General features: G+C 40.7%; 1 protein-coding gene across 2 annotated transcripts in view; it reads left to right on the top strand.

Annotated features, from left to right (window-relative positions):
- Nucleotides 1-22122, top strand: part of GRIP1 (glutamate receptor interacting protein 1) — a 681920-nt gene that overhangs the window by 596608 nt on the left and 63190 nt on the right. Inside the window, exons 10-13 of one of the 2 annotated variants that reach the window (XM_090273573.1) lie at nt 1740-1895; nt 2562-2717; nt 11960-12146; nt 12737-12882. In XM_090273573.1, coding sequence (XP_090129699.1) covers nt 1740-1895; nt 2562-2717; nt 11960-12146; nt 12737-12882 — 645 coding nt within the window. The remainder of the gene's footprint in view (nt 1-1739; nt 1896-2561; nt 2718-11959; nt 12147-12736; nt 12883-22122) is intronic. The other variant, XM_090273572.1, reaches the window with a different exon arrangement.

The following is a 22122-nucleotide window of genomic DNA, read 5'->3' as shown; positions in this document are numbered from 1 at the left end:
GTAATTGTAAGCCACTGAAGTAGATTAAATGGGAGTGATACAATCTAACCTATAAATTTAAAAAATCACCCTGTGTGATGGATACTCGAAAGTGAATATGTAGGAGATGAATCAGGGGGTCAAGTGTGAAGGTGGGGCAGTGGTCTAGGTGGAGCAGGTTTGTCTTGAAACTAGAATAGTGATGAGGAATATGGACCCCAAACCAGAAAGAGCAACAGAGTTGAGGGTAAGGGTCAGAAGATTTAGGCCTGCAAAATTATGGTGGCTACAGATTTCTGAGATATTCTCTAAACTTAAGTATTCAGTGTGCGAAATTTGTTGAGAGACACCTCTGTTTCCTTTTAAAAATCCTTCATGTGGCAAATCATTAGAAAGTAGGCAGAATCAATATTTTTAATAATAGCTCAATTGTTTTTACTGTGTATACCAGCACCATGCTAAGCAGCTATATATACAGTTGTCCTGTGGGGTAGACGCTCTCAGGATCTCCATTTGACATATGAGGAAACTGAGGCTCAGAGAGGCTGAGTCACTGGCCAACATTACATAAAAACGAAGGACTAGAACCAGAGAGGAAACCCAGGTGGCCTGAGCCCACAGCGATCTGTTGCTGTAGTGCTTTTGATCCACATACTGTCTCATGCTATCAAAGTGTTCAGAGTGGCAGTGAGGCTGGTATCACCGATGGTAAAACAAACTTTTATCTAAATGACCCTCCTTTAAATATTTACAGAGTATTTGACCTTTCTGCATGATTAAATACTGTTAAGTGATTCACATGTAAGGCGTTCAATGTTAGAATCATGACAGTAGAAAGGGATATAAGTTCATATGCTATTTTTAATTCTTTAAAATTTTAAATGAAAAATTTCATATGAGACATAGTAACAAACACAATATTGATCATACTTTAGAACAATGGGTAGTAAATCAAATTTAAGCAATACTGAAATTAGAATGGAAATACAATATACACTTCTTAAATAAATAGGATGCCAAAATTTTTAAATAAAGTTTATTAAAATTTTATAGCATCTTCAGGAAATAGAAGAACACATGAAATATTTTAAGAGTTAATTATTGCTTTCAAATGTAATTATCTTCCTTCAAAAATAAATACTAAATATGCTGAGACTTTTATCTTCTCCTTCTGAGGATATAGGTACAATTTCGATATTGATAGATAATTAGAGTAGTTTATTGTTTATAAAAACTAAGTCCAAGAGATGGGTCAGAGTATACTTAAAATGTCAGAGCAGTAGATTGTGATGTGTGACCAGTAAACCACTTGAATCATGAGTCCATGTGATTTATTGCTGCTGCTTTTTTCTTTCTCAAAACAAGTGCTGCTAACTAGTAAAAATTTGCAAATCTTCAGTTACTGATCATGTGCCATAAATCATTATGGGGTTGACTTTTAAGTTAAAAACAATGTCTTTAATCTCTGCTGTGAAGCACTGGGGGAGATTAGAAATTCATTCAAGAGGCATCTTTAAAAGAGGGGGAAAATGGACTGGAGAAAGAAGTGTATTATTCTTGGTAACATGAAAGTTTCCATCCTGAAGTTAGTCATCTGTTTTGCAAAGCTGGTAGACAGTAGATACCCTTTTTTGTTTGTTTTTTTAGCACGAGGCTTTCATTTTTGTTACACTTTTCATTTGTGCAATTCAGTTACTTTTCCTCTTTTTTTGGTTCTTTGTTTGTTTTTCTTATTTCCCATCATCACTTCACGTGGGCAGTGAAAATTCAGAGGAGCGACAGGCAACTTACCTGGGATCCCTGGGCCAGCAAGCACTGCAGCCTTCACACCTACCATCACTATCACACGCTCCACCCCGACCACTGCCGCGTGCCTGCCCTGACATTCCCGAAAGCGCCTCCTCCAAACAGCCCTCGTAATGTTCCAGGCTCTCTCCTCTTGGTCTTTTATTTCAATTATACGAGTATTCTTCTCCCTCCTTGCTCATCGCATTCATATTGTATTTGGTTTCATGGGTGTTGTATGCTTTTTTTTAACAGCAACTTACCATTTCTGACATCTCCTGAGTCTTCTTCTTTTCCATCAAAAAGCACCTATCATTATGAAAGGAGGAAAATGTTCAGAATGCTTTATATGTGGTCAGGAGATAACAATTCAGAATATGGCATAGCATACACCGTTTGCAGGTCTCCTTTGTGTATGTGGAATCACTTGCAAAATTCCTGTCAGGAAATAGCTATGAAAATGAGATTATGTGTCTGATGCATTGTGTTGTTTGTGGAGAAACTCATTTTAATGTTTGGGGTTTTGTGTGTGTGTGTCTAAAGCAAAACTCATAGAGCTTCTCTGTGACCTGCTGTGCTCATGAGGGGTCTGCGGCTCCTCAGGTATTGATGGGCTCTGGTAACTGGGATTCTAAAGCACTGAGACCCGGTGTCGGTGTGGTTGGGGTATGTGCTAGCCGTGGCTGTGCATCCTGTGTGTCTTTCTGGATTGTTACTGGTTGGCAAGTGTGGCAGGCTCACCACCCCCCACCCCCCACCCCGAGAATGCTGTGTGCCAAGTCTTCACTCTCTTACAGCAGCTTTGGTGTCTTCATCCTTCTCTCCTACCTCCATGAGTGCATACAGCCTGAGCTCCCTGAACATGGGGACTTTACCTCGCAGCCTCTACTCCACTAGTCCACGTGGAACCATGATGAGGAGGAGACTGAAAAAGAAAGACTTCAAAAGCTCACGTAAGTGGAATGGTAGCCAGTGTCGTTTGGCCTGGAGAAAACATGGGGGCAGGTTTGAGCCTTTGATACACAGAAGTCTATGGGAAGAGTTTACAGAGCTTACACCCTCAGGCAGATAGATGCCAAGGAGCCCCAGCTCCTTAATGAGCATCTTAAAGTCTAAGAATTTCAAGTATGGTTCTTGGAAATTTGATTCTCTGGGACAGCCAAGCACAATATAGACTAAGCAAGACTAGGAAGATGTGGTTGGCTACTTGCTTTTGAATAAGGGTTGTACACAGAAAGAGACAAGGGGTAAATGAATGCGTTAATGGGGAAGAAATACAAGTCACTCCTAACTTTGTTGTTACTGTGGAGGAAGACCATAATCTGCCATCATCATCACATTAAGTTTTAAAGGAAGAGAACACCTGTCTTTCCAACCAAATCTAATCATAGTCAAGAGTGTGTTTTTTTTTTGTTCTATTGTGTCTCTTCCAGTGGCCATGATTGTGCTTTCTATAAAGGACCTCAGAAAAGATGGGGTCTCTTCCTGTGCTTACCATGAGAATAAAATAAGGAACATCCTATGTTACCTCAATAAAGCCAAACCCAGATACTTCGAAGCTGGTAGTGAAGAGAGAACGTCTTGTTAGATGGGGTGGTTGAACCTGTTGGCTCTTCAGCTTATCTGCCAGAGATTCATCTGTGCAGGTGGATCTGCTGCCAGTCCCACCAGTGCCACCATCGGTGTGAGAGACTAACCATCAACCACTGCAGGCAACAGTCTCTTCATGCTACAGGAGAAGGCAAAGAAAACCGTTGTAAAAGATAGGGCCACCACTGTGGCGCACTCATGGTTTGACTTGCATCTTTTCAAACATGAGGCTTGTCACCTTTAGTATATGTACATGACAATAAATTTGAAATTAGGAAAACCAGAAGTACGGCTGAGTTTAGTCAAAATGAGAAGAAAGAACTTAAAGAATCTCATATGTTTCTTACCTGACACTAGAGTGAAATATTTACTCTTGGAAGAAACTAGTTGGAAGCAGTATAGTGAACTGGATACAAACCTAGACCTTGGAACCAGGCTGCCTGTGTTCCCATCCCAGCCTTATCTGTTTCTAGTGTAGGACCTTGAGCAAGTTTTTTAAGCTTTCTATGACTTATCTTTCTTAGCTACAAAATGGGGATAATTATAGTAGTTAGGTCATTGGGTAATTGTGATTATTATGTGAGTATATGTATTCTCACCACCAAAAAGGCAAGAAATATACTCTAGGGTCTAGACTATGAAATAAGCATTATAATTATATATATGCTAGAACATTACCTGGTAAATGGTAAGCACTATTTAATTGTTATCTCTTTTGAATAGTTTAAGTGTTAGTTATTATTCTGCCTGAATCTGAGTGGTCATGTGTGAAACTCTGTTGACATTCCTCTCAAATTTATGCATTTTTCACAGTGGTTACCCAGCATAATACATAGGTCTTGAGTCTCCCCTACAATGCCTTCAGGGTTTGCGGTGGATATTTATATATGAATATGTTTTCACATAATAGCTTCGCAGACAGCACTCCTCACTGACTGTTAAGCTTTCAGCAGGGAAGAACAATTAAAACAAATTCATTAATGTTTGTACTTGTGCTAAAATGGCTAAACATTTGTTTGTGGTAGGCAAGACTTACTATGTTGATTAAGGACATTAGAGACTACAAATGAATGATAATACATTTGGCTATCTCAGGTTGATATTTACACATCTTGAATTTTGTAGTAGAAAACAAAGTTGAGGCCACACTGTAGCAATGCATAAATGCTCTCTTAAATCAGCACATTATTCTCCAGCATAGTAGAAATGTAAACACAAACCTGGTTGAAGAAATTTTGTAGCTATTTGTGTTTTCTCTAGACATCAGCCACTACAGCACCACATATTATATCTACCAGAATGTTTATAAACAGGTGAGCATATATTTTATATTTTAAACAATAAGGTGCAAGAGCTATAAACTTTTATTCCAACTTCAAAAACACCTTTAAAAAAAAGAAGATAGTATTCCAAAAGCACACACACAAAAATGGGGATTAATTTCTATTCTTTTTGTGTGTGTTTTTCTTAAGCTTGCAATGGTCATGTTAGATGTAAGCGTTTTTCCAAATAACTGATAACAAAAGTTTTATTGCCACTGTCACTATACCATGGCTTATTCCCACTGCTTTATTTATGCCTTTATCCTGTGCCACCATTTACTACCCCTTTTCTCATTTTAATGTTTCTATAGAAGCCTTGCCATGTGTATGGATAGTAAGTCATGGCAAAGTCACAAAAGGATAAAAAGTCTCTTTGCTGTATTGGTGATGAGTCAAGGTCAGAAGCTGGAAAACAAAAAGAATTGTCACATAGGTTTCTAGTACAAAGGAAGGACATGGCCAGAAAAGTATAAAATCTTCTCATGTAAATATTCAAACCTTCTGTACCGTTGACTAGAGAGGAAATACAGAAATCTATGACAACATGTTACAAAAATTAAAATGGGAAAGTTCTGGGTTCGTTTCACAGGGACAATGATGAGTCAGCCCAACAGTAGGCTTTGAGGAGTGTCACAAAGCGTGGGAGGGTTACAGAGCTGTGTCACAGAGGGTACCCTCTCATCACCTCTGCTGGAATGGTACTGACCTTTCCCCCGCAGCCTGAGCTGCCCCTTTTTCTACTGCAGAGGTCAAGGCTCCTTCCAGAAGCCCTGTCAACCCCATGGTGGTGGCATGACAAAACGGTGGATTGGGCCAGTCCCCCTGCTTTCTGCCTCCTGCTCTTTTACACAGAGTCGATGTAGAGACTCTGCCTGTCCCTAGTCAGCCTGAGTTGCAGCAAAGAGCACAAGTTAGAACAAGCCCAGAATGGTCTTTGCCTCTTTGGTCATCGTGGCCACGTACTATTAGGGAGGGAAACATTACAAAGAGCTGAAAGGAAGAGAATGAAAAAACCTAATAACTTTTATCCCTTCCGCCGACCCTTGAAAAAAGAACGAAAGACAAAGGCAGCTAACAGTAAGCATTTGTAAGTGACCGTGCACAGAGGCCGGCAGTTGGTAGCCTAAGGCCTGCCCGCCACCAGCGCCCATGAGGGGAGGGAGCTGCTGCCTGCCGCCACCCCCCCCCCCCCCCGCCCTTCTGAACTGGATCGTGAGACACGCAATGTGCTGTGTCCACAACAGGTCGACCCTAAACGTGGAACACCGAGGTGAGAAGTCTTAAATGGCAGGGTCAAGTAATGGCAAACACTGTGTTATTATTAACCCTTTGAGGTCCTTTGCCCGCTATACTTTTTTATATCTGACTGTAAACCTCACAGCCTTCTAATTTAAAGAAACATTTGGCTGATTTTTAAACTTTGGGAGTTAACAGCTGTCTCTAGTTCCCCTCCCTTCCTTACAGTAAGAAAGACAAGAATTGACCACAACACAGGGTCATTCCCCGCACGCCTGACAGGCCATAACAGAATCCTCCAAATGTGAAAACAGGCCAGACAGAGCGGATGTGACCTCTGGCCGCAGCCTCGGCACACATGGTTAGCAGTATTCACACACAGCATGTCAGCAGGGTAGTTATTTCCGTCTTCACCTGCGAGCAGAAATGGGCACGCCTCAGGCAAGAGCCAGTGCCTCGCAGGAACATCTGTTACTGGAGAGAGGATTCATTATACCAAGTTTTAAACTACAGGATAATAATTCATAGAATACCTTTATTTTCTTCTGCTGGTTGGCCATATTAATGAAGCAGGATAATCAAGCTCATCTTTTTCTTTTCCATGTAATATTGGCTGTTTCTCCTTCTGGCTCATCATCTTTAAATCTACAATTTATCTTTTTCATATCTGGTGATAATTTTCCAGACTTTAATGCCCATGAGTAATCAATACAGACAATTTCAAGTGAAATTTTACTGTTTCACGGAATAGATTCCAGTTCATCAGATTCATCAGAGGACCTTCAGAGTTAATTGTAAAATCCTAGATTTAATATAATCCTATATTTATTAGATAATTTATAACTTCATATAATTATAAAACCAATGTTTAATACATTTTTAATGCTAAATTAAAGTTCCTAATGATTTCTATCACCTCAACTTGCCTCTAGATAGTGCTTATAAATGTAATGATACCCACAGTGAATTAGTACTTATTTCTGTATTCAAACCTTCTACAGAATGAAATTCTTTATCTTTTTTAACTGTTCCAAAATATATAGCAAGTCTCTCCTTTGAAAAGGTATTCACTACATCTAACCTAATCTCCCCTATTATTATTTCTTTTTTATTCTTTCTTAGTGGAGATGTTAATCATCTGACTTAAAAGTTCAAAAACAGTTTTTAATTTCAATTAAGTAGTCTAAAAATCTATACCAAATTGAGATCTTTAATGGAAAAAATATTGATGTGAACTTACAGAAAGAGTCACAGAAAGTATTTTTGATGTAATCCAAAAAAAATAAATAAATAAGTTTTACCTAGCAGTGGAAGTAATCTGCCAAATAGATAATGTTCAAATATATATTCCTGCTTCCTAAGAGTACTAGCTGGAAAAAAATGCGACTTTTCAGATGTTTACTGACAGGAAATAGTATCTTCTTCTGTTGGTTTTGTGCCAGCATTAAACAAAAAAACAACAAATGACCTGAATGATCTGGAGGGAAATCAAAGTGCAGTTGATATCAACAAAGAAATTCTAGAAAATGTGATCATCTAATGACAAAATAAACTGACAAACAAAATAGAGACAGTCTCATAGATGCAGAGAAGAGACTAGCAGCTATCAGAGGGGAGAGGGGCTGGGGGGCTGGATGAAAAAGGTGCAGGGATTAAGCCAAACAAACTCATAGACAGACAACAGTACAGTGATTACCAGAGGGGGAGGGGAGTAGGGGGAGGTAGAAGAAGGTAAGGGTGGATAAGGGTTGACTGGAAGGAGACTAGACTTGGGGTGGTAAACACACAATACAACATACAGATGATGTGGTATAGAATTGTACCCCTGAAACCTATATAATTAACTGATGTCACTCCAATAAATTCAGTTAAAATATGGGATAGCTCATGTGTCAGACTTTGGAATTGTAGACTACCACCTATAAAAAGCTTAGATTGGAGGCTACGTTCATTCCCCATGGTAGTCTGCATTAATCTCATTGATGTTCATCCTGCTGAGACAGAACAATGATGGTGCTTCTTTAGAAAAAGTACAGCTTTCCTTACTCCTTCTATACAAATGACCTGCCTCACCATCCTCTGCTATATCTGCTGCAGTGATGGAATGATCTGCATCATAGAAAAGTTTGGGTCCCAAAGAATGATGTTGGTTCCAAAATTGGAAATGCAGATATCACAAAATGTGATTCCTTATTTATTTATTTATTTATTTATTTATTTAACACTCACTGAATGTTAGAGGCACTGGGTTTTGGCGATGAAAAGATCTGGTCCCAATCTTTGAAGGACTGAGAGTCAAATGGAGAGATAGGCAGGCAAATGAAAACCTTGATAAATGCTGAAACAGGACCATGTATTAGAATCTGGAAATGTAGAAAAGTAAATACCTAGTTCTGCCTGAATAAGGCAGGGAAAGGGACATTGAAAACACAGGCTAAGGGCTCCAGGGGTAGAGGGCACTGTATATGTGATAGCACGGAGGTATGTGCGCAGGGCGGAAGACAAATGGCACGGGAAAGGAGCATAGAGGAATATGAGACTAGGTGGGCAGGAGAAAATGAACTCACGAAGTGTTCTGTGTGCTCTGCTATAATATGAATACGTTGTTCTATAGAAAGGGAAACACGGACAGATTCTGAACTGGGGGTGGTCGTTATAGAAAAGCCGCTCTGGCAGCAGTTCGTTGGCTGTTGCGCATCAGGCAGGAGGCAGGGACACTTGTTGGACACCGAGGCATCTGTATGAGCAACGGTGAGGCTCTACTGCAGAGAAGTAGATGAGTCGAGCCTCCTTATGAAGAGATACTTAATCTGGCAATAATATGTAGAGAGCATTAGGGCATGAGAATACACAGAAATCTGTATATTAGAGTCATTGAAGCAAAAGGTAATGAAAGCCTGGATTAAGGCATTGATGGTAAGAATGGAAAAGGAGATTTAAACAAAATCGATTGAGTTTGAGACAATGGAGAGTTGTAGGTCAAAGGCTACTCAGATTTCAAGCCTGAAGGACTATAAACATAGTAGTGGCAATGAAAAACAGAAGGCGATTATCTCCATTCTGAAGATGTTGGGTTTGAGGAATCAGTGAGGTGTCACTGTGGTTGACACCCATCAAGTCAGGAAAGTCATCACTAGAGAGGCAGATTTGAGAAGATACATGCAGAGGTCATATTTTATCGGAAGTAAATGAGAAAAAGAATGAGTTAAAAAATAAGCTTAGGACAGAACCATGGACAATGTTATGTTTGGAGTGCAGAGAAAGCAAAAGAACTGGTGGGAGAGGGGGGGCTAAAAAAGTAAGGAACAAAGAACTAAGCTTCATCTAAACAGAGAGAGCGATTTCAGAAAGAAAATGATGGTTCCCAAAGCCAGTTGCTGCAGAGTGGTTAGAGCAGATGAGGCCACTGAGTTTAGCAATCAGGAATTCATCCACGAGAGTAGTTTCAGGAAAGGGTGAAGGAAGAAACCAAACTTTAAGCCATTTAGAATCAGTACAGATCAGAGCGAGAGGTCAGAAAGCGAGGGTAGTGAGTAGGAACGCTGGAAAAAGTGGCAAGAAAGATTGTATGGCACAAAATCACAGGAGTGGAAAGGGATAGTATCAAAAATACTTAAGAGTTGGCCTGGAAATAGAAAGAATAATACATCCTCCTGAAGCAGGGACACAAAGGAGAAAGAACAGATGATATCGTGTTTTTCAACAGGTGTGCGGTGGCACACTGGTGTCCCACAAGAAGTTTTCAAACTTGCAGTACGTGACTGTTTAGCAAGGACACTGACCTCTTTTCTAGATTGTCAAATAAAAAATAACAACAACCAACACGACAATAGCCATCAAGTGTTGACTGAATCAAAAATATACCTATTTTTGTCAGATCAGCAAAAATTATTTATTATTATTATTATTATTATTATTATTATTATTATTATTATTATTATTATTATTATATACTGGGGTGCCACAGAATTTTAGTTATTATTTTATGTGTGCCATGATATGAAAAATGGTGAAAATCGCTGATACAGAGAAATCAAGGTGAAAACAATGTTGTTTAAGGAACTCTTGTCAAATGGTTGTATCTTTTAGTCTTATAGGAAATGAAGTAGAGTCAAGTTTAATCCTGGTAAGGGTCAAAATGTTTCAGACATCCTGTAAGGAATCTAATAAGGTGCCAAAATATTGCAAAGCAAAAGATTCCTGAGCCCTATAGGGCAATGAGAATTTGTCATGACTTTCTCTAATACTCCTAAACAACTTAGTAACAGCAGGGGAGTTAACTGGGCATTACCAAAGGGGACAGAGTATAGAATTTCACATGAGGTTTCAGAATCTCTGATACTAGCAGATGCATCATTGAAGTGGGCACTAGGGGCCCAGCTGGAGTGTGGAGGGATATGATGTTAGTGAAAAACAATGGATAACGACAATGACCTTCAAAATGCTTTCATCAGATTCTGCCATGAGGGAAGAGGAAGCCTGGGGGTCTCTCATTCCTACAACTACACTAGCTCTGTTTTTTCCTGGAATATAAAGACATCACTTATATGCTTTCATTTGAAAAACTGTTGCTAAAAATATTGTTTGAAAACCACTATACTGGGAGACAGGTGAAAAGAAATGGGATGGAGTTACAAAGAGCAGATAATTAGATCCTAGAGACCGGGCGAGATGGTTAATAAGGTTATCTGATCAACAAGGAGGATTCAGATACTGAGATCTTGGGCTCTACCCATTTTGAAGGAAGACGGGGTGCAGCTCAGGGCTCTGCGGGCAGAGTGCTGACGTAGGGTGGAACTGCAGCTTCCAGAGAGCTGAAGAACCATAAATCCAGCCCATTAGAAGATTGTTACCTCAGTGTCAAAGATGCTTAGGACAAGGAAAAGCTATAGGTTAGAGGAGAGAGATGAGAGTCAAGTCCTGAAGTCAGTGAGGAAATGGGGGGGGGGGTAGATGTAGAAAACTATGGGTTTGAAGATGAGACAAAGCAGAAATGAGTATAGAACATTGAGCTATGAATAGGAGTGGCTTGAGTTTTAAAAAAAAAGAAAGAAAAGCACTGCACCTGGAAAGCAAGGTGTGTTGGAAACCCTTCTGTTTCTTTGCCCCAGGCAGGGTGAGTGAAGGAAAACAACTTCTGGGTGGAGAGGGATTTGATGTATATGGTGTCATCAGGTTTCCATTAAAGGGCCGGAAGACCCTTTCTGGAGGAAGTGCCAGGCCAGCAGAGGACCCTGCAGACAGAGCTCTTGCTCACAGAGAGCAGAGGAGGCAGAAGTCCCAGCGGGCAGCACTGAGGGGAAGGCGTCTAGGAGTGGAGCGGCCATTCCTGACCTGGGCCGGGGGTGGGAACAAGACAGAGATGTGTGCCTGCAGCTTAGAAGAGTGTCAGAGGGACAAATGAAGTAAGAGATTACAAAGTAGGTTGGAGACCCAGAGGGAAGAAACAAGGACTGAAGGGACCACATCTGAGAGTAAGAGGAATGTAGCATTTAAACGACTCCATCATGCCTGCCCAGTGCTGGATTAAGGTTGATGACCGGCACTTTCTCACCACTCTGGGAGCCAGACTGAGATCGTTTCTTCAAAGCTGGAGGTTAGATTGTTTGTAAAAAGCTTAAAGCTTAGACACAGATGGCCAAAGTGGAAAAAGCATTAGACCATTTAGCCTAACCCTCCTTTTTCAAGGTAGGAAAGAGAAATGACTCATCTCCCACTGGCTGCTCAGTGGTAGAGCCAGGACCAGAACCCAGGCACCCCTGGCCCTGACCCTGGGGATGTTCTCTTCCTATGGTTCCCACCACTGCCCCTTATAGGAGGTGTGTAAGGGGAGGAGGCTACTCTGGTGTTGTGACCAACACGTGACTAGTACTGGGAGATCGTGCATCTTGTTCAGCTCTGGCTGAACTTTTCACTAGAAGGTCAAAATATAACCTGCCACCGTTGCAGTGAGCTGTTTCTCAGAGACGGGCTCTGTTTCAGAAACGCTGGTGTTCCTGGAGCCGGCATCAGCCTGAAGTCGTTCTCTTATGTGTTTGTCCCTCTAGTGTCGTTAGCCTCCAGCACAGTGGGCTTGGCTGGGCAGGTGGTTCACACAGAAACCACAGAGGTGGTGCTGACCGCAGACCCTGTCACCGGGTTTGGGATCCAGCTGCAGGGCAGCGTGTTTGCCACTGAGACGCTCTCCTCGCCACCTCTGGTGTCCTACATCGAAGCTGACAGCCCAGCGGAGAGGTGAGATATCCTTTTCACAGCGTCTATGCCTGCTCTGCGTTTCTTGTGCTGGCTATCTTTGGACAACTAATGAATTAGGGGACAGTGCTCAATGCAGGGAACATAAGATGTAATGAACTCTGTTCTGACAATAACATTTTATGTTCTTGATCAGTTTTGAGAAGAATAATGAGCATGGATGCCTTTATCTAGCAGATTTTTGTCCATTGGGGGCTAGAGGCCATATTAATTAAAAGGAAAAAAATCTATTTAAAAATCTCTAAGTTCAAACTTTAATAATTTCTCTGCCGTGGGGGAATGTACATTCATCATTACTGTATATTGGTTCAGAATCAGATTAGAACAATATCATGGTGCTGAATTATTAATTACTTCGCTGGCATAGTTCAAGATCCCCTTGCTCACATGTGCAGCCATGAGATGCAAGAGCGTAAGACACTGCAGCTGACCTGGTGTGATTCCCACAGCACTGAATAAACAAGACCAAATGGTTACAGCATTTTGCAAGGATCAAACAAAGCAGATTTGGCAACTCCAACTGATAATTATTTACCCTCTCTACAACCTCTAACATGTGGTTCTAAATTCAGATGTGGGGTACTACAGATCGGAGACAGGGTGATGGCCATTAATGGAATTCCGACTGAAGACAGCACCTTCGAGGAAGCCAACCAGCTTCTCCGAGACTCTTCAATCACGAGCAAGGTCACGCTGGAAATCGAGTTTGATGTTGCAGGTATGATCATGTAATCGCAAGGCAGTGGCAGAATCAGGAGTGGACTGCATGTGAATTATATGGATTATGTGGCAGAAAGGGCGCTATTTTTTATATACTGACATGCTTTTGTTTAGGAGATTTGGGGTGTCATTTTGAATTGAGCATTGTTGTTGTATTATTCATTAAAGTGTCACCACAAGAACAGTTGAAAATAAATGTGACAAAATAAATAAGTGATAGCCACTATAAAGATGATTTTTTAAAAAATCGTGTAGCCTTTATTCTTCCTGACTTTCTCCTATGTGCTAGAGAAACCATATTCTTCAGTCACACAGATCAGAAAAGCCTCTCTTTGACCCTTCCCACTGCAAAGAACATAAGGTTTGGAGGGTAACAATGCAAATTCATTAAATGGATTTGTACAAGCCCATTAGGTAACTGTTCAGTCTTTAGTATTAAAGAGAAATCGTACCAGACACTTGTTAAAAAGGACAAAGAAGACTTAATTCAAGACTATTGCAAGAGAGATCAAGACTTACAATGGGAAAGGGAGATTGAATTAAATTCCAAAAAGCAGCAAAGACAGCCAGCAATTTCTAGCTAGCAGGCAAGGTGCATGTAAGGGAGTCATTGGAGGGGAAATTGCTGAGAGGAACTTGATGGTAACGGAGGAGGGATAAGGAGTTTAATTCAAGGATGGCGGTATCATTGATAAATTGGGTTAGTGGAAGATTTGCTAAAATGGCTCAGCAGGCTAAGGATTAGGACAAGGACAAGTCCTAGTCAAGAAGAAGGCCAGAGGAGCCTAAATTTGGTCATGAAGGGAGTTCTTGTCAGTAGCTAACACTTGTGCAGATTTTAAAGGTTGGTGCCAGTTTTCATTTAAGAAAATTGTCTTTACACAGTGAAATAGCACCTCGCACAGCCAATAACCTTTACTAATCAATACAGATATGCCTTTGGATGTGGAGATTACATTATTCCTACAAATACTTGCTGAATATTTACTGTGGGCCAATTTCTTTTCCATACAATGGAGGTGCAACAGTAGACAGGAAAGGAAAAAAAAAGAAACAACTCTGTCGTAATAAAGATTATATTATAGCTATACAGGAAGTTAATTTTTAAATTAACAAATATAAATTAAAACAATAATGGAAAAATAAAGCAGAATGGGGATTAGAGAATGACTGCGGGAGCTATTTTTGTAGGACAGCCCTCTAAGGGCACAGCATGTGAGCAGAGATTTGAAGCTTGAGAAGGAGCCAGCCCTGTGAGGACCTGGGAGGAGAGCATTCCAGGTAGAGGGAACAGCAGAGTAAGAGACATGAACCAGAATAATGAGCTTGGTGAGTTTGAGAAACAGCAAAAAGGGTTCTTGCTAGAGAATATAAGGGACTTGGGGCTGAGAATCAGATTGGATGTAGAGATGGGGTGGGAAGGGCTCAGTAATGAAGGGCCTTGGTAAAGAATTTAGATTATATTCCAAGTGCAATGAAGTCAAGGAGCGTTCTATGGAGGGGAGCGAGATAACCTGATAAACGTTTTAGAGGAGCCTTCTGAGATGAGAAGGGACAATAGCAGAAGCAGAAAAGCCAGTTAGAAAGTGGGTGCAGTTGGACAGGTAAGGGATAATGGTGGCTTGGACGAGGTGGTAGTTAGTGACAAATAGTGAAATGTAGGGCATGGCTGATAGAACCTGCTCATGGATTAGATATAGAAGATGAGAAAAGGGAAGATCATGGATGACTCCTGAGGCATAATGGTCAGCAGTTGAGTAAATACTGACATCAACTAAGAGGGAGACCCAAAGTGTGGGAATTTGGGGATAGCAAACATTCTATTTTAGACATGAGCAGATAATCCCACTATCAAAGCTAGGAAAAATGGACAAGCACATTCATTCCTTAATTCAAAAGACAATTATCAAGTACCAGTTACTAAGTGCTAGGCACTGGCCTGTATTTGGATCATTGAAAGAGGAAATAGAAAGGATAAATATCTTCAAGGAGTTCATGGCCAATTAAGCAAGAGCAAGAACTGCCCCGGCTGGTGTGGCTCAGTGGATTGAGCGCTGGTCTGAGAGCCAAAGGGTTGCTGGTTCGATTCCCAGTCGGGGCGCATGCCTGGGTTGAGGGCCAGTCCCTGGTTGGGGGCGTATGAGGGGCAGCCACATGTTGGTGTTTCTCTCCCTCTCTTCCTCCCTCTCCTCTCCTCTCTCTAAAAATAAATAAAATCTCAAAATAAATTCATAAACAAACCTCTAAATAAATAAGTAAATAAATAAGAATAGACTTATTGAATGTGTGTTGCCACGGAAGTGCCCAGGAGACTGCAGGCAGCACCTCCTGGAGCCGGTATCAGGCCTGGGCTAGAGAGCAGGACTGAGGAGGGACCACCAAGTCAGTGATTGTTAAAGTCATTGTAATAAGGAGACCACTAGGGAAAGAGTCCCAGGCGGAAAGGACTCTGCCTAAGGAGTACTAAGGTTTAAAGGGAAAAGATGCTAGCAAAGGAGGTGATGAAGATTTACTATGAGAAATGGGAGGAGAACCAAAAAAGGTTGGCATTTTGGAAGCCAAAGCAAGAGTGTCAAGGCAAAGTCATAGTCAGTAGTGTAAAGGTGCTATAAAGAATTCAGATACTATAAGGCAGGAAACGTCCACTGGATTTGGCAATTAGGAAGACCAGCATTGCAGAGTAGTTTCAGAAAACTGGAGGACAGAAGTCAGACTGTTGTGAGCCGAGTGAGTGAGGGAAGGGTGGAACACAGACAATGTCTGGAAGAGGGTTCGGCAGGAAAAATGCAGTGAATGGATAAAAGCGCTTGGAGGACACTGTGGGCACCTCTTTTTAGAGCTTCACAGCATTTAGCTGTATGCTCAGTGCTCTGTTTTACATTGCCTTATCTTTTTATCAGTGGTTCTCAGCCGAGATCAGGTTTGTTACAGAACACATTTGGAAATGTCAAAAAATTTAGCTGTAGGTAAAAGAAAGTAGGATAACAGATAGAACAAAATTCAGAGTTTAGAAGGGTGTTAATTTGTTTTGTTCTTTGTTAAGACTGGAGAGATTTGCACATGTTTGGGCTTAAAATGAATGGAGAAAATAGATACCGGTAATTGGTGAAATTGGGTCCCCAAAGGAACGAGAGGGGAAATTATCTAGAACATGGGTAGATAATTAGTCTAAGACAGGAAGTAGTAGACCTCTTCCTATGAGTTTGAAGAGAAAAATACGAGAATGTAAGTACATTTTTAGCTGTGATTAGGAAGTCCCTGTAAGAACTACCAAGCAAGGGTGAAAGCGTCAGCGTCTTGGGAAGTTAAAAAGAATGATGAAGGTTTAGCAGAGCTAATGGGGAAATCAGTGAGAAAACCAACCAGACTCACATAGAGGAATTTTTCAGGCTGGATGGTGGGCCAGGCAGAGTCCAGAAGCTCCAATCTGCATGGTGGAGTTGGGGTTTGTTTGTTTGTTTGTTTGTTTGTTTGTTTGTTTGTTTTGTCAGGAGACCTCAGCTGGTGAGGAAGAAGAGCAGAGATGGTAGGGGATTCAACTGAGACAAAGATTGGGATTTCCAGTGAAGGTTCAAAAGAAGGAGAATTTAAGTCAAAAAGTTCAAATTGTTGCCAGAAAAGCAAGCGAATGATTATGATAATAGCATCAGAATGACCCTGATGATATCTATCAAATGCTTACTCCATGGCACGTCTAAGTACCATGTGTGCATTAGCTCACTTAGTCCTATAACAACGATGGAGAAGATTATTGTTATTTTGTCCCCAAAAATAGGATACTCATGTGGTAAAAAGTAGGACTGGGATTTTAACCCAGGCAGTCTGGCTCCAAAGGCCACACTCTAACCACTACACATACTGCCTGTGTTTGCAAAAGTCTATGTTGGAGAGGAATGGAAATTAATAAAGGAGCAGCCTGATAGACTGGAAAGAAAGAGAGTACTTAAGTAACTGGGAGTCTTCAGGATGAAAAATGGGTATAGTGAGGGAAAATTGATGAGGGAGCTAATGGCTAGGATATTGATGTCAAAGTAGTATATTAAAGTTTAGGGTTTCAGAGAAGGTCAAGCATGGGTAGTGAGTTGCTGAAGTGGAGTGGAATAGAAGTGAATATTATTTAGCCAGAGCTCTGGGAATTAGGGAAGCAGTGTGTTGATGGAAAGACCATCCACACAATGAAATCTCTCAGGAGAGCAGGGCTTGGAATGAGGAAGGGGGTAAGAACTAGCTGCTCTTGTCATGCCAAACACAACCCCATCCAAGAATGTCTGCAGTTGGGATTTCCTCTTCCTGGGCAGCTCTTCCCCAACATGGTTGAATGGCGTTCTCACTTCATTCAGGTGTTTGCTCAGATGTTCCTTGCTCAGAGAAGCCTTCTCTAACCGTCTATCACTCTCTGTTTCCTTGCCCACATTTATGGTTCTTAGCCCTTCTCAAGCTCTGATGTTATGTGGTACATTTATTTGTTTATTGTCTTCTCTTCTCCATGTATGATGTCAGGGACTTTATGCCATTTGTTCATGAATGTACTTCAAAATAGTATTTGAAATACAGGAGGCTTTCTGCCAGTAGTTGGTGAATGCATGCATTCATGAATGAATGAATGAATGAGTGATGTCCAGTTGGCTTTCCTGAAGGACTCACATCAGGAACTTCAGTTTGCATGAAGAACTGATTTTTTATCCACTGTTACTCTAGGGCTCCTGGTCTCTTGGTACTGCTTGTTTCTGCTCATCTGCTCCATTTGTCTCTTAGAAACTTTCTCTGACTTTCAATTGTACATGAGTGTTTCATCTTTGCTAAAGTATCCAGCGAGTAGCAGCCAGTTCTGATTTCTAATTCCCAAGAGAAAGAATTTTATTGACCCCACTTAGATGTGGTGTCCTTTCCTTTTAGTTAGCTGTGGCCAAGCAAGAATCTAGTAGGGCCCTGTAAGGATCAGTCAGATGGCAGTGAGGATGTGGTTTTCAAAGAAGGCTGTCTAGGGGCCTCAGAATCTCCTTACTACAATCACAGAACATTAATGGCAAAAGGACTCATAATCCAGTACCTTCATTTACTTGAAGATGGGGGTTCAGGTGGGGAAACTCAAGGTTGTGTAGCCAAGTGAATAGTAGATCCCAGGTCTGTTGAATTCACCTCCCTTTTCCATAACATATTCCACTGCCTCTTCAAAGAGGTATTAGAGTTTCCAGCATGAAAACAGCTGGCTTTCTGAATCTTGCCCTACTGACATGGTCTGTTGAGGGCAGGTAGCTATCCTGTACACCATAGGACACTGAGCAGCATTTACTCAGTATGTTCCAGCAGTGAAAAGGCCAGCACAATTTGACCTTCTTCATGAGCAGTATCTAAGTATTTACTTATGCTATACAAGCATGTCTATTTTATGTGTATCTTTAATATTTGTTCTTTGTGTAATGTATATGTACATTTTATGTATATGTTGATTAAATGCTTTAATATCTTAGGTTTAAGCTCCTAAAAAATAGAAATTATGTCTATTAAATCCACATTGTTCCAAGCTTGCTTGAATAAAGCACAGGAAAAGGGGACTGCAGGTCATCTCTCCCTGCCCTTGATTATTCCAGAAATAACCCATTTCTAATGGACAGAAATGATGTAGAAGAGGACCAGAAAAGAATATGTTCCCATCCTCTCATTCCCTTCTCCCTTGCTCAGAGCAGACATCACTAACTGATGCCAGTCTCCTCGCACTGAGTTCAGACACAGCATCAGTATCCTCAATATAACACTAGTTAGTCATTACAATCAATGGAATCTATTAGAAACTGCTGGAATCTCAGTCTTAATCTCAGGCTCAATTTAATCATCTACTTTCTCTGCTCTTATTCCTTGGCAGCTGAGGTCTCTTGACAAACAAACTGCTTGACCATACAGGTGGACCTGCTCTGAGCGTAGAGCTTCCAGCTCTCATTGGCTCAACACCCAGCTTGAAAACCCCTTTACATGAGTTTGGTTGGTTTTCTCACTGATTCTCCCATTAGCTATTCTAAAATCTTTATTATTTTTTTCAACTTTCTAAGATACCATTAGAGAACTTAGGATATTGGTAGGAAATCTCTGGAGATGAGCTATTTCAAGATCGCCCTGTCCTCCTGGATTTACTCCTAATTGTCTGGATGTAAGCTCTCTGTTTTCAAACTTCTTCAGAAATATATTATACCCAATATTGCTTCCCAGTTGAGTTTTGGAAATGAGCTATCTCTATTTTATAAACATTTTAAGTGACACAGGGAATGGTTAAGAAATGTGACTGTGAAGTATGCTTTTGTTTAAATCTATCTCTTTAAATGATTGTTACTATACAAACAACATTGTAGTATCATTAGTGACATTTTTTACATTAGTTTACCATCCTTCACCACACAAATAATTTTATAAAGCTATAATCATAACATATGCACAATTTACATTTTGCCTTTTTTCAATACTGTCTTTTAAAATACCAGTCTACAATATGGTGATTACTTGAAGTTTCTACTTTAACTCAAGTTATACTGTTAGAAAAACTATAGCTTTGTTCTGCAAAGATGTCCCAAAGAAAATCCTGTTGAATGCTGTTTGCCATCCTGACTAGTGCCCCTAGTGCTTTTCTCTGAGTGGATGGGAGTTGAGCATTTACAATCATTCCCCTTAGAATCATTATTTTTTTTCAGATCTCACAAGGGCGGCCAGGTTGATGAATCATGATATGGTGGTTATCTTACTCTGCCAGCAATGAATGCTTAGGGCAGAAAAAGCCGACCAGTTGGAAGGAAGGAAGTCTTTGTTTACCCAAATGTGTTTTTAATTATACTATTAACAAAGATAAACCAAAACCAGGAAAGCGCGAAATAATCACATGGGAGCTCAGAAAATAAATGTTCTGTTTACTTATTCTAAACCTATTGTTTCTCCAAATATTGGACCTTTTTTCTCTTTACTAGTGTTTCTTTGAGAAACCCTAAGTTAAATGTGCCTTTATCTGCCAAGTAATTGTAGAGCAAAAAATTGCCAAATAGAAAATAAATCATACTGGCATTTAAAGATTAAAATGAACATGCAGATTTTTCAAAGAGATTTATTTGTTGATATTTGTTCATCATTATGAATATTTCAAGTCTTATGTAGTCAAAAGTGATCCATTACTGTTTCCCAGGAAGTGATAATATCTCCTCCAGTGTCATTAACAATGTTAATCTTGGTCATGATTCCCTGCATTAAAAATTTATAGAAAGCAAAACGTTGCTATAGTAACTATTCCAGATCAGTGTTTCCCAGCCCTTAGGATTCAAAGACCTCACTTGTGTAAGCATAGTATTATGGGCAAGATATACTTACATGGATACATATATACATATACAAGCATACAATGAGTTCCCTTCCCCTTTCACAAAGAACTTTTTCTTAAAACAGATAGCACTAAAACATACATGAAATAAGCTCCATAAATAGGGAAGCCATTGGTTCTTCTATGGCTCCTTATGCATTTACTTAGGAACACTTGCTTGCTTTATCTGAGTAATCAAATAATTTATTCCTGCTACACTCATGAATGCTTGTGTGGGGCCTTTCTGTTTAGCTCCATCCCATTTCCTTTACTTGATTAATAGGTTCATCAGAGATCTTCCAATCTGAAGCAACAGAAATGCACTCAAGCTCATTTAGGCAGAAAAGAGGCATTTTCTAGAAGCACACAGGTGTTTCACAGCCCTTGAGTCGGGAACTCCAGAAAGTGCTAGGACCAGACATCAGAGACTGTCCAGCTGTGTCCGGGTTCTCCCGAGGACCTCGTGCTCTCTCCTCACCTGTACTTGCTTCTTTCTCCCTTCTCTCTGCACACTGGCTAGTGGGGGAAATGTGGCCACTTCCGGATGCCCTGTCTGCCCCCAGTCTGCATGCTCATTGCAAATTCTTCAACTGTTGTTTTAGAAGAGGGGAGAAGGTGACGATTAGCATTCCATTACTGGAACAGGGAATGGAGAGGACTCAGGAAAGAGATGGAGGGAAGGCATGGGATTGAGAAATAATTTGGAAGTAAATATTTATGAGACTCGCAGCACCTGAAGTAAGAAAGTAAGGCACACCTTCGTATTCTTTACGTGCCTCATTTCTCTTTTTCTGCCCCAATATATAAAAATTAGCCAGCCTTTTTAAAATCTGCTGGAGGATATAAATAATTTATCTAGTGCAAGTCCTATTCAGAAATGAATACAGATGGTACAAATTCTCAATAAATGAATAAGTAAACAAACAAACAAGCAAATGTCCTTCCTGGCTCACCGGTGTTAGCTGAGGACAACAGCAAAGCCAAGGTGTCATCTCACTGTCTGGCCCTCACTCCACCACACCTGCCAGGACTGGAGAGCTCAGGGGAGTTGGGGGAAGGTGGTGAAGGGAACAGATTCCCTCACTCCCTCACTCCCTCCGAGCCTCGGGTCTTAGGAATCTTTTATAGGTAGCATTACAGGTGGAGGACTCAACAAAATCAGCATTTTATTGTGCTTACCAGTTTAACAGTCAATGGAGAATCTACGAGCTGGAAGGTCAGATTCAGATCTTATAAAAGGTTTGCTGCCCAAATTCCTCATGGAAAAGTACAGAAGGCCAGAAAGAAGAAGGTAGAACAAGGAAGAGAGTATTCTAACTCTATTTCCATGAGACCATCCCAACCTTCACCCTGCTTTGCAGGGATTCAAAATGTCAAATATGTGATTAACAAGTTGGACCAGAGACCTGAGAGCCGAATTGGTCTCCCATCACTGCCACTGTTGTTAATTCCTTTGAGCAGATTGGGGGGCTAGCCTTGAGCAAAATCAAGCAGTAAAAGCCGATTTAGCTCACTCATCCCACAGAGCCCCCTTTTATGCTTAAGTTTCCCTTGCCTCTTGCAACTCCTTCCCACCTCTCCTTCCCAAAACCTTCAAGAAACATTATAGTCATTAGCAATTTAGGGTGAATAGATGTTATCTCTTCAGAGGATATTTCCATTTTAACTTTATCACTAGTTGAAGGTCTTCCAGACTGCTAAAGGAATTTTAAGAAGAGTAAGTATATTTAAGAATATGTAGCAATTCTTTTCTTTCTAAAATACTAGTCAAGCCCTGGTAAAATCAACTTAGTTCTACCCACGGTTGTGATTCAGCCAGTGCACACTGGTTGTCTCTGTGTTACTACAGTGTTAGCTCACTTCTATACTGGTTGGCCAATATCTAAGCTCACCTTCCCCCAGTTC

The sequence above is a fragment of the Furipterus horrens genome, unplaced genomic scaffold (genome assembly GCF_987537825.1).
Source record: "Furipterus horrens unplaced genomic scaffold, mFurHor1.1.pri manual_scaffold_4, whole genome shotgun sequence".
Classification (NCBI taxonomy): domain Eukaryota; kingdom Metazoa; phylum Chordata; class Mammalia; order Chiroptera; family Furipteridae; genus Furipterus; species Furipterus horrens.
Note: the sequence above shows the minus strand (reverse complement) of the source record. Positions and strands in the feature narration are given on the sequence as shown.